At 38.8% G+C, this 13,304-nt stretch overlaps 1 protein-coding gene across 7 annotated transcripts in view; it reads right to left on the bottom strand.

Moving 5' to 3' along the window:
- Nucleotides 1–1,356: 1,356 nt before the first annotated feature.
- Nucleotides 1,357–13,304, bottom strand: part of MAGI1 (membrane associated guanylate kinase, WW and PDZ domain containing 1) — a 432,174-nt gene continuing 420,226 nt past the window's right edge. For all 7 annotated transcript variants that reach the window (XM_069966917.1, XM_069966921.1, XM_069966920.1 and 4 more), the window contains 3 exons: nt 11,349–11,495; nt 10,094–10,232; nt 1,357–4,172 (listed from right to left, as the gene is read on the bottom strand). In XM_069966917.1, coding sequence (XP_069823018.1) covers nt 3,394–4,172; nt 10,094–10,232; nt 11,349–11,495 — 1,065 coding nt within the window. In that variant the 3' untranslated portion in view covers nt 1,357–3,393. The remainder of the gene's footprint in view (nt 4,173–10,093; nt 10,233–11,348; nt 11,496–13,304) is intronic.

Below are 13,304 nucleotides of genomic sequence, written 5' to 3'. Positions count from 1 at the left end.
AGTTTTAGGAAAAAAAAAATTAGTAATCCAACATAAATCTCTTCTGTCTGAGATAGAATTACAATAATGGATATACTGTATGCAAACCACCTGCAAACACCAGTAGCAACTGCATGTTGAAACAATTTTTTTTGTATTTTCTAGTTCTCTAGCTATTACCAACAGACACAAGAAGTGGTCCTGTCTAGACTTTTAAAAATAAAAATGGTCTGTTCATTGCTTTATGCAGGAAGCCAAATGTTTGCACAAGAAATCAGGTGTCATTTGAGGTTGGTAAATGGACCTGAGCTGCAATACCAAGCGTGCCGCATGGACAATAGTAGCCCTTTTTCTTAAAAGGAAGTTGATCAATTTTTTAACATTTTTTCATAAACTCTGTAAAGCGAATGTACCATTTTGGCAAGTAATTTTTTTCCCCTGCTACCTGGTCGGTGGCGGCGCAGAGATCCCAGTGGCGCGGTTCATCTGTCAAAACATCACCAGATTCCCACGCTCGGCGGTGATTTCTTCATGTGCAACAGCCCACTCTATGCATTGGAGGTAGGCCTGGCCCCCCCCTGTGTAATAATATACTCTCCCCTCAGTGACCAGGCTTGATCCTAATAAAGGCCCGTCACCTAGGGGAGGAGATATCATTACATTGGGAGTGCCGGGCCTGTCTGCAGTGTATAGAGCACAGCATTTTGAAAAATGAACTGCAAGGTAGTGGAAAGAAATTTCATTTCCTGAAACAATACATTCGCTTTAAACAAATAACGACTCCCCATCTCCATCCAAAGGATGCAGCCTTTCAGTGATGGACTGATTTATAAGAAAGATGGTGGTGAGCCAGTAAGGCAATCCCTTCCCCACCACTTACAATACAAATCCTATCGAATTGATATATTTACAAATCGAAAACCCAACGATGAAGGTCAAGCTATATAGAATGGCCCTACTAGAGATGAGCAAATGTATTTTTTTGTTGGTTAACTCGTGTGTCCTCTACATGTAGCAACTCATTGTTTTACAGTAGATGTTTTATCGGTTCCTGTAAATAAACTTTAAGATGGAGTTGGAGATTAGATTGAACAGAAGGCGTTGCTTGTCCATCTTGTTCAGCCCGAATCCACCTTCTTCTTTACGTACCTAGCACATAGAATATCACAGTTTTCAAGATGACAAAATATGACCCAAAATGATTGAGTTTAAGACTTGAAAAATGTTCTGATATATCTGAGTTAAAAACAATAGATGTTTCATACTGATAATATTCAGTTTCCGATAAGACCTTTAAAGGAAAATGACAAATCATAGATAAAGCAAACAACTAATTTCAAGAATTTGTATACAATTATATGGATATCCCTTAGTACAGAACCACAATAGCCATTACAGAAATTTAGAAAGATATTGCACAGAAAGAAGTGGTGTTAGATAAAGGAGGCTTGGAATAAATTATACAGGTTTAACTCTACACAACAGAGTCCACTTTTGCTTTGGTTTTGCTTTGTGTTACTGATACAAAAAGAAAACCATCAAGGCAAGTAAAAAGAATATCATCTCCATTATTTAATTTCAATAACTCAGATGCAAAAATGAACATGCGGAGCGTCATCTTTTAGAACACAAAGATTGTTTTGTATTGAAAACTTTATTTATAATAAAAATAGCATTCACAGACTTGCTTGTCTAGCTACATACATTGTGTTCTGTCCCAGGTTAGGAAGCCTGTACTGGCAAAGTCCACAATCAGCTTCAATCAAATCAATGTCATGTATCAATTCCCAAATGTTAAATAAAGCAACGGCATGGACAGCGTTGAATCAATCTATGCATAGTATTCAAACAAAAGATTGGCCCACAAACCTCTTTTCATCAAGACATAGTAGAACGCCATGGATCAGGTACAAGATATGATGATTGAAGAGTGTATACAAGTGCTTTATCATGGAGATCCGCAATGCTGGAACCTAATCCTGGCCTCAAAAATGGGAAAAAATAGGCATAAAAGAAAAACCTAAAGTTTTGATTCGGAATTCAGAAAGAAAATACACCTTTACATACCTGATTTAGTTTACATTAAAATATATCCCGATTCATAATTCTCTCCATTCTCAGAAATATAAACACTTATCACATTCCTTGCATGATTTTTTTTTATCGTCATAAAGTATCTTTTATACATGGAAAAAAAGGCATTTTGTTATTTTAACAAGCTTGAATAATTACAATTTCAACTCTGTACACACAATGATTGGCCGTTTTTTTTTTTTGTACAGTACCATAGCAACAACAGTGATAGACTCGCAATGCTCATTCGTGTCAGTATGAAAATATGTATTTTTTTTACACCAATGCACTGTAAAAGCAGCAGATTCAGAGCGATGGCAGACATTTCGGCTCAGCTAGGCAGTAACGCAATATTATCTTGGACCAAGAATACACAGCAGACGTGACAACAGCTGCTGTAGAAAACTTATAATAAAAAATTAAAAAAAGAAAAAGAAAAAAGATTTGTTTTTAGGTCATGCATTGGGACCTACATACCTCAACATTCCCACTGGAACACTGTAGTTCCCTCTTGTTCATAAAAAAGCAAAATGTAAAAAATTTAACATAATTGCGTATTTAGAGGATAGGTGCCAACAGAATATTGTAGCAAAATAGACTATTAGCCACCGCAGGACCCTATGATCAAGTAGAAGTATGCTATGATCTTACTTAAGCACCCTGTGTTCTCAATAACCACGGCAAGCAGTTTTTGTCAGGTATCTTTCAGGAGTTTTAACCCCACCACTACAGGTCCACCTAACAACCAACACCAGTTATATGAATATCCTTGTGCGAAGTGTGCTTGTATATGTCCTTCATTGCAATAGTAGTCTCAGGTATCTTCCCTGCTTCCCTGCTTTTCGATCAAGTCTTCTACATTTCGACAACTCCTACCACCAGCCAATGTAACCATGATTCATAGTTCAGTTAATCATAATTCCATTAAATTACCTGTAATTTTTAAGTAACTAATTAACAGTCAAAAAATGTGTTAATAAAGTCTAGCCAAAAAAAAAAGAAAAACACAAGAAAAAATTTGCGGTTTGCCTTCCAGTGCCATCAACATGTTCCACAGAAGAAATGTTTAGAAATAAAAGTCCATAAATGAACATTGTCAATAATATAGCTTCTTGAAGAACATGTTATATCCCTTAGGGGTTTACATTTGGCAAATAAATTAAAAAAAAAGATACATCAAAAATACTTTCTTTAATGTACATCAGGCACAACACTTTTTTAGTAAGGTTTCTTCTGCATGGAACTCCGGGATCACTGGGTGTTAGGTTTTTTAGTAAGACACTATTAAGAATTTATTGTTCTCAGAGCCTCCTCAGATAACAGAATGTGACATAAGATGTATCAGATACTGAGATCTGTGCTACATTCCTTATAGGGTCTCCTCCGCTGTGCCGAGGGATGCTTAGAACTTCTCAACGTGTCATGCTTTACACTGTTTTCATCCCGATCTCTGTTGCTAGATTTTTGATCTCGACTTCTTCTGTCTGGGGATCTCTCCCTTCTCCTCTCAGGTGAGCGGTCTCTTCTTCTATCAGGAGATCTCTCTCTTCTTCTGTCAGATGATTTTGCCCTTCTCCTATCAGGAGAACTCTCTCTTTTTCGATCAGGTGATCTTCTTGGATCCATAAACCGATCTAGTGATTTTCTTCTTCGACTAGGTGACCCATCCCTTTTTCGCACAGGTGACCTTTCCCTTGTTCTGCGAGGAGAATCGTCTCTCCTTCGTTCATTCCTCTCCCTCTCTTTCCTTTCCAATGTATTTTCATTGGTCCTCATTGCTTCAGCTCTCTTCTCAGGAGACATTTTTTTCTGTCCATTCACTACCATTTTTTCTCCTTGCCTTGCATATCTTGCCTCAGGGGACCTGTCCCTGCGGCTACTTTGTACAGAATAATTTTTAGAAGACCCATTCCAAGTGTGATGGTCGTTATGTTGTCTATTATAGTCCCTGTTGCTTTTAGGGTCTTTGACATAAGTCCGTTTTTCCTCATGCTGTAATGATTTGTGGGTATTTGGCGGGTAACTGAACTCCAATGGCATGGGATGTCTTTCAGATGGTAGGGTGTTCATTTTCGAAAGATTTTGTGAGCTGGCTGTGGGGCTGTTCCTGTCACTGGGTTCTGGAGAGGAAAAATAAAATTAGTTTTGGATGTATATATGCATGTGAAAGATCTCCTCGCCTAGGTTAGTGACTGCAACACACATTTGTTAAAGCGGTCAGTACAGGTATTAACTGAAGCCTGTTAATCTAAGATATTTACAATGTTTTTTATTTAGCACATACATTAGTTAGACAACGTTTGCTTCCATCTATTGATGGATTTTATCTTGAATGTTTTTTCTTTCTTAAAAATAATTCTATTTGCCTTAAATATGTACAATTTTAAGGAATAATCTCATTGGAGTAGATGTAGTGTCTTAGTATGACATGAAGAACACCTGCTAATAACCGCTTTTGCTAACTTTCCACTATCACCTTGGATATTTAGCTATCTTTTGAGCCTACCCTGTTGGCCAATTTGAGGAAACCAGCTTCATCACTTATTTTTTTATAAGGGCTAAGTTGATTATGGACAAATGTCCAACCATCAATGGTGTAGACTATTGTTTTGCAAACTCCAGTACTTACAAACCCCCCAAAGATCAGGTTTTCAGGATTTTTGCACCGGTTCTTGTCAATGTATCAGGAACAGTTATAGGTGTTTACTCTATGGGCTATTCTCAAACCATGCTTAAAGGGACTATCCATTAGAAAAACATGGCCACTTTCTTCCAGAAACAACACAACTCTTGCCCAGTTCAGGTGTGATTTGTAATTAAGCTCAACTCACTTCAAATGGAACCGAGTTGCAAAACCCCATCCAAACTTGAGACAAGAGTCATGCTGTCTCTGGAAAAAAGTGGCCATGTTTTTCTAAGGTCGGATGACCCCTTTATAAGAACTGGAGTTGAGAAACACTGGTGTAGATCCACCCATATCTTGTTGGAACTTCTACTAGTTAAGCCACCTTTCCCAAGAGTTGAGTAGTAGATATGAAGGTTATCTTAGTAGCACCTTAGTAACACGGCTTGATCAATACACGACAGTAATGTTTTTATATAATCCGCAAAGTAAACCTAAAGTCTTCTTTAAATGTCTACTCATAACTGAACTATAAGATGCATTAAAGCACATACAAACCTGACACCACAAAACCAGCATTGTCAATGTGTTACTGATTGACGAGCATAAGAGGACAATTTTTTTTTTTCTTTTTGGAAAAAAGTGTCACTTAAGCTTGCAAGCATAATTTTGCAATATGGTTGCAATGGAATAACAAGGCTTGCATGTTTAACATCCAGTAGTGTACTTATAGATACGGGTCAGGGAAATGCAAGGTGTTTATGAGTTGCTTTACACTTAGATAGGTTTAGCAAAGCACAAGCAATGGGTAATAATTAGGCCACAGCACAGAAACACCTAATAGTGATTTAGCTACAAACCGTAGTTTGATTTTGGCCCATAAGGTAGATGCAAGGCTCGCCGAGCTTTTCATTTCTCATACATGCAGCGATATTAGGAGGTATCATCGCTGAAGAAGGTATAGCCCCCGCACCAAGAGAAGAAGTGAAAAACAGAGAGAAAGAAAGAGAAAAAGCAGAAGATTTAGAAACCCTACATACTGAAAGAGGAAAGGAGAAACAAATTATTCAATCTTCATATTTCAGGATGGTTTATTTTGAATTCCGACCAGGTTGGCTAGATGACATCCAAATAAGGCTGTGAAATCTGCAGTTTCTATAGTGACATTAGGCATCTGGGATGTGAATTTTTGCTTTTTAACAGACAAGACTAGAATAACTTTTTTTTTTCCAAAAAACGGGAAACAGACAAGATGCCAGAAAAAAAAAACATTTACATTCAACAAAAAAAATAGATATATATTATATATACAAGTCCACAGCAGACCACAACAGTAAAATTAAAATACAAAAACTCATTACAAAATGATACAGCCTCACTGTGAAGCATGTTCCATTTAAGAGGTAATATGCTGGAACTTCACATTTGTAATAAATAGGGGCCAAGGAACAAGTAACCCCGTGACCTTTTACACCTGTACTTTTTAGCAGCACAACTTTCAAAGTCTCTGACTTTTCTTTTAAAACAGGAAAACTAAAAAAAAAAAATTAAGGAAAGAAAAAAACATTTTTTCATTTAATTGGCTTCCTATCTGTTTTATCAGTGCAACAGCCATGTCGTAAAGAGGCGAAACACCTCACAACAGGACAAGTCATACAATGGGTAATTTACAATACAGTGCATCTTAATGGGAAATCAATAAGTAATCGACAGTAAAAATATATACAGAAAATAGATGCCAACAGCATTGCAATCTTATACAATTCATTCTGAGGCTAATTTTTGCTTTTCCCCCTTGTATAGTTATAACTGGTTAAAGGTGATATGTTGTGTCTATTTGATGCTGTGGACCTTGTTCAAATGCCATCGATATTTCTGCTCTTAATTTTTTTCATGTTTTTATTTAAAAAAATAAATTGCAGCACAGTTGCTAGGAAACATGTCATCTCATATGAAATTTTCAAAACTCTTCATATTTGGCAACTATTCATTAAAGGGGAAGCATCACTTTCATTTTTGTAATACCTTAAGCTAGCACTATACAATGTGGAAATAAGAAAATTAAAGCGGTTGACTGTGTTTACTATATATATATATGCGTGTGGGGAAAACTAAAAGTTAGGTGATACTCACCTTACCCTGTCCCAGCATCTTTCAGTTCCTCACCCTTTACTGCTTGTTCCTGCTTCTGAGCAGGACTTGCCTGCTAAGCCAATCATTGACTGAAACAGGACAGAGCTTTGAATAGTGATTGGCTGAGTGGGCAGAACCTGCTTAAACAACTCTTGGAAGCAGTAAGAATCATTGACTGTAAGGGACTGAAATGGGAACTTCAGGTAACTGGTGGGGGCGAGTATGAATAATTTTTTTCACTACACACAGCCATTTGTTAAAAAAACAAAATGTAAACACAGAAACATTTTTTTTTTAATGTTGGTGGATCACAGCAATCTAATGCACATGAGGAAGGGTTGCTGCTGACTATCAGAGATGTTGGGGAGGAAAAGTGGATCAGGAACATGTCAAGCAGTGGTATAAAGTATCTCCCTCACCCTGTTGAAATAAAGACAGTTTGAGGCTGTCAGCCACAGGAACTTTTGTCATACAGATGTGTTAGTTTATGGACAATGCAAGGCCAAGAACTTGGAAGTGAAAGGAGAAGTAACACACAAGGTAAGGAAGAGTTTTAAAATATTAAAACTTGTAATGAAGATGAGCATTCCTACATAGAAGAATGCTGGGGTTTATGAAGTTGAGAGTAGGGTAGATGTGGGAGAAGGGAGTACTCTGAGCTGTATAGTAAGCTGACAATGCAGGGCCTCCTGCTTCAGTCCAAGCCAAAACTTAAAGTTGTCCTAAATAAAATTACATTTTGCCAGGGCTGTGGGGGACAAATTAGTGATACGTACTTACCAGTCCTGTTCCACTGCTGCTGGAACTGGAAATGGAAGCTCGGCATAGGCTCTATACTGAAAATGCTTAGCTTCAATTGCATGAGAGCATATTTTGAAATTGCTGAAGCACCAGAGAGTGTGCAACTAGAAATCCGGCAGTAGCAGTGGAACGGGACAGGTTAGTATATGTCACTTACATCTTCCGCCGCAGCCCCGGAAGCATGTACTTTTATTCCAGACAAACCCTGGGGTTACCAAGCGGTCTCAAAATAAGATCACTAAATTTTTACTACATGGGGCCCTTTAAAGTTACTGGCCATCTGGGTCATGCATGGGTGATAATACATGTAGTGGTAATTCACTCTATAGGCAAATAGAAGGGATGCCAAATAACAAATCACCTCTAGTAGCCACTTATTCCTTAATAGGACATTTTTTTAATTGCCCATGCAAACTTGAACTTGTTGCCCATGAAAAACTATTTACCCTCAGATACCCCTATAAATATGCAGAAGAATAGTATTTCTACCAAAGGGCAAGAGACTGCTAGATACCTTAAAGCTACATTCATCCCCAGGAAGGACAGATTAGTAGAAAACATCCAGCATCACTTATGCCATAAGGACAGATAGTCTACAGATATAGACCTCACAAGCTTAAGGCCCTATTACACTAAGTGATTATCGGCCGATAATCGCTTTGTGTAATAGAAGACAATGATCAGCCGACATGCACAGGCTGAAACGCCAACAATCAGCCTAGCTGCAATCTGCTGCAGTCTCTCCGCGTAATAGGAGCGATGACAGCAGACTGCCAATGTCTCCTATGGGCTGCTTGAATGATCTAACAATCAGCGCACTGTGGCCCCCCCGGCTATTACCCGCTCCTCCTCGCTCGCTGTTGGTGTGTATAATAGCACCAGCAGCTGGCAGGGGAACCAGGAGCAAGTGAGCGCTGACTTGACAGGTCGGCCCTTACTTGCTCTCCACATCGCCCCGTGTAATAGGCAATTTATATTTTTGGCAGACCAAGTATCACAATCTATTCTGTTTGAACAGCCATTTGAGGCTGAAGATGGGTTAGCTAGTGTTTTTCAATGAAAAAAGTCCCTGTCCTTATGATCACTATTTTATCTCACATCTCCAGTTTTGCAAAACCTTTATATATATTTACATAGAAGTAAAAAGAAATTCTCCAGGATAAGAGAATATGTACGCATTAACACCAGAAACAGCACCACTCTTGCCTGTGGGCTGTTCCTAAGTGTTGCAGGCACTATGCTACAACACTACATACGGCCTATGGTAAAATTTCAGACACCATTTGTTTTATTATAGACTATCCCTTTAAACTTTTATTTATGCTTAAATTATATTATATTACTAATTAATAATAAACAGTGATTGGTTTTGAGTTTGTGCCAACTGCTACTATACAATAAAGTTGATGCTTCCCCTTTAAATATAAAAAAAGGTCATCTATAGTCACATGTCTATGCTGCTAAAAATTTTCACCTGCAATGCAGCCTGTATTGGCATGCATGCTAAACAGCTTTTATCACTCACAGTGAATAGGGCATTCATCTGGGATCTATACAGAGAGAATCTACTAGATCCCAGGCTCTCTTAATAAAATTAGCAATTGTAACAAGCAGATTAGAATGGATTGTAACAAGTCATATGGGTTGATGGTGGCATAAATTAAAATTCGGGATGAAATGAATTCAGATCAGCTTTCATAGAAACCTCAAAGACCTTTGGTTGGGAAAAGCCTTATATATAAATATATATATATATATGGCCCTATCAGCAATTCTCTTAAATAGGAATATTTTACAATATAAGTTATTTAATACAGTCTTCACTAGAACATCCTCTCACGTAAAATAGAATTACGTTCTGAATATCCAGTTCCCTGATAGCATATAGTTTTTCTTTAAATAAAATTTCCTTTTTTTTTTCATTTAAGCTTTTGACAAATAAAATCTTTATCTTATCTGGTTAAACACTGCTTGAAAAAGCAGAAAATTGACAATTCACAAACTTTATGCAACAGCGCAGGCAAATTAGGAAGGAGTCAACGTGTGAAATTTCCAGTAAGAATTACAATTTTTTGTTGTTGGTTTTTGTTATGTGGTTTTGTTTTTGTTTTTGAAATGGCGGGTTCCTTATTTGTTACAAAAGGATGAAAACAGTTTGGCACAGTTCAACACAGTTGAGTTTTAACAAATAGACAAGGTTTGTTTTAAGTTTCTCCTTCACCAAAGATGCTACGTTGATTATTTATTTTTTTTAATTTTCCTCCTACTGAGCCCCAAGTCCACAGAAGCAAGAAGAGGTTGAGGAGAGCGGAAAAAAATCAGTACAAGCGAAGCAATTAACCATATTTCGCAAAAGTTGGTAAGACACTGGTGATTAAAAGAAAAAAAGAAAAAAGGTATTTCCTGCTCCAGATTCTTGACAGAGAGAGATCATTCATGGAGTGATGGTAGGGAGCAAAGGAATGTTTTCAGAGTTTGACCCACCATATTCCGGCACTGAACCGTCCCCGCGTTTCAGACTCAGACGCACTCGCCGGCCGCCATTTTTTATCAGTTCAATTGCCCGAGCATGCTTCATGTTCTTTGTGCTCTCCCCATTGATTTCCAGAATTTCATCACCAACCTATAAGTCAAGATAAAAATTAATTAATACTGGAAATAAAGTATAAAAATGTGTTTCTATATTTCATAGTCTCCTAGCCACTAACAAGAAAACCTAGCGATAAACTACAACTAAGGTGAACATAGACTTACTGTTTAAATATATCACTTAGGACATATTTAAAGGGACACTCCAGGGAAATGTTTTTGTACTGTTGCAGTATAATGCAGGTGAGGACCACTAGGGTTTGTGGGTGGACAGAAGTCACTCTCTTAATGTTACTGTATAAGGTGCTTATGGACTCTCAGAGTTACACTGAGAAAGTTACTCCATGGCCACACAGCAAGTAGAGAATGAAGTAGGTAACATACTGGGAAAAAGGAGCGCCCGGTAGAAGAGGGAAGCAAGGAGGCCCTTTTCCCTTACCAGCCTTATGCTGGGAGGGTAAAATAATGTGTTGTTGGAGTGTCGCTTTACATATCTGACCAACCTTAGCTACTGATTCTTTTCAAATTAATAAAAGAAATTACTATGAATCACTGTTTAAAGCAGCTCACCTAAGGTTTGGGGTCTGGCTACTGGAATTTCTGTCTTTTTGACCTTCAATTATCTCTCCTGTCTAACCCCCCTGCTCCCCTTAGGGCCGGTTCACACTGAGCAAACACGGCGCAATTCCGCGCCGTGCTCAGTGTGCTGCTTTGAGCGAATGGGAGAGCGCGCGCCTGTCCGCTCCCTCTCCTCTCAAAGAATGAACATGTTCATTACACAGGAACGTTCTGCATGGGGAGGAGTAAGTCCCAGTTAGAGAGCTCTGGCTTTAGCTTATCTCTGCCAGAACAAAGGATTCAGGCAGTGATTTTACATCACACCTGATCCCTACATCAACCAGAATCATCTGTCTGTGGTTGTTCAGGAGAGGTGTATGGGGACCTTTTTAGTGATACCACTGCTAAAAAAATACATCCTTTTAAATAAAATTATCAGGCACCACACCCCCTACCATCAGATCGTAAGGTATGTGACAAAGCCTAGTAATTCACCAATGCCTACCTTAAATCTGTTTAGAAATTGTATTTCAAGAATCCATTCTACACAATTGTTTAAATGTTGTAAATGCTGGAGTAAATGTAAACATACCCTCATCTTCCCGCATCTCTCCGCTGGTCCATCCTCTGCAAGACGCAGAACGTAAAGGTCCATATTATACTCCCGGCCTCCTCGTAGACTGAAACCAAATCCTTTAGTACCTCTATCAAGTTCTACTGTGTAAAATTCTTGTTCTGACTGCAAACACCAATAAAGAAAATAAGTCAGTATATTGTTACAAGTTACAAATTGATATGCAAGTTAGATGGCGAAAACTAACTGGTCAGGAATCATATTCATGTAAACAGAAATATAGTGATTTACAGACAAGACATCTAGTGGCCAAACTAATATGGTGTAGAAAGGAGCTCTCATTTTACAGCCTATACTGAAATGGAAACCTTTCACTACACACAGTATAGGAAGAAAGGAATAATCTGTAAAAATCAATCCCAAAGCAGACTGAATGGGTGGGTAATATGATAATATTACTGCCCATCTAAGGCTGCATTCACACGTCCCGTCATGCGACCACAGACAATTTTAGGTACCATTAAAGTTAATGCAGCCATTCACATGATCCGTGACAGATCAACAACCCCCCCACTGCATAGTTTTCTCTCCTGTCATCGCATCTACTACACACCTATTCTAACATGCAGGCCAGCTACTACGTTCACTAGAAGTGGCCTGGACTACGCTGCCTTCTTCTCCCCAGCTGCGTAGTCCAGGCCACTTCCGGTGAACGTGTGTAGCCGGTGAGTAGTAGATGCAATGACATCATGCGCTCCTGTCATCTTCATCTCTGCTGCCGGGGGGGCGGGGGGGGAGCCATGCTGGGCCCCAGGGGGGATCCGTGCCGCAATCCTCCTTTGAATCGCAGTACGGATCATGTGAATGCAGCCGAAAGGTGGCTAGATACGTCGGCCAACAGTTATCTTTCCCATTCTCCCAATGCACATGAACATTTTACACTAAGATCCCGACCCCTATTGGCATGGCCTCCATGGCAATGGAGTGGTATGCCTCTATGATAGGCAAGCAATGACCACATAATGTACCCGTTTCAGGTTATGATGATTGTTAACTCAATCTTTCAGATTGATTTCAATGTGGTTTTTAGCTACTCCTTTACATTCCATCATCACGTACATTATTAAATACCTGCAGTGTTAAAATGACCTCAGTATTTTCATAGGGTAACTAAACTGTCAGCGTGATACAAAAATACTATCCCTTTATATACCACTATCGTTTCATATCACCGGTAAGAATATTTCCAGCCACGATACAAGTATAATATCTGTCATCTCCTGTTTTGTTCAATGCTCGTTTAAGTGAGTTACGGCCCCCTTATCTGCTAGCTTGAAAGGCTGCTTGGATTAAGCGAGCATTGCATCAACACAATATCTGTCTCCCAAAACTGATAAATGTGCTATGAAAAATTCCATAACCACACAGTTTTCAGAAAAATATACTCTGTGCCCAATGTATTGCGAGTTACTGAAACGCATTTTCAATTATTTTGTTTGTTGCTAAAGTGTAAGGCTTATCAGGATACTGCAAAACATACTGCGAGCATAGAAGAGGGATTCAGAAAGACTCCAAATACACAGTCCTGTGGCTTATAGTATAGGGGCTAATCAGCTGGGGGGAAGGGGGGCTGCTTTTAAATTGGTTTTAATAAATATGTTCCACCACTACCATAGTGGTAATATGTGGCATTGCATTGTGGTATTGAGACAACCACTAGATAAATAGGTATACTTTGTTTTGATAACCTGGTGCTCTTGGTCATAACCTGCCTCTGGGCATTAACCAAGGTGGGTCACCGATACTCAGTTCAATCGCAATCTCCGGATCAAACCCATCAGTATTGGCAGATGGTCTTAAAGGGAATCTGTCAGCACTCAGTGTTATATAGGTCACAGCACCCTATTCAACATGGTACCTACATGTGCGTCATCAACGGTGCGGGACCTAGAGGCCGATATGAAATTATTATTC

This window comes from Dendropsophus ebraccatus, chromosome 4 (assembly GCF_027789765.1).
Source record: "Dendropsophus ebraccatus isolate aDenEbr1 chromosome 4, aDenEbr1.pat, whole genome shotgun sequence".
Taxonomy (NCBI): Eukaryota; Metazoa; Chordata; class Amphibia; order Anura; family Hylidae; genus Dendropsophus; species Dendropsophus ebraccatus.
The sequence above is the reverse complement of the archived record's forward strand: the minus strand, read 5'-3'. Positions and strand labels throughout refer to the sequence as shown.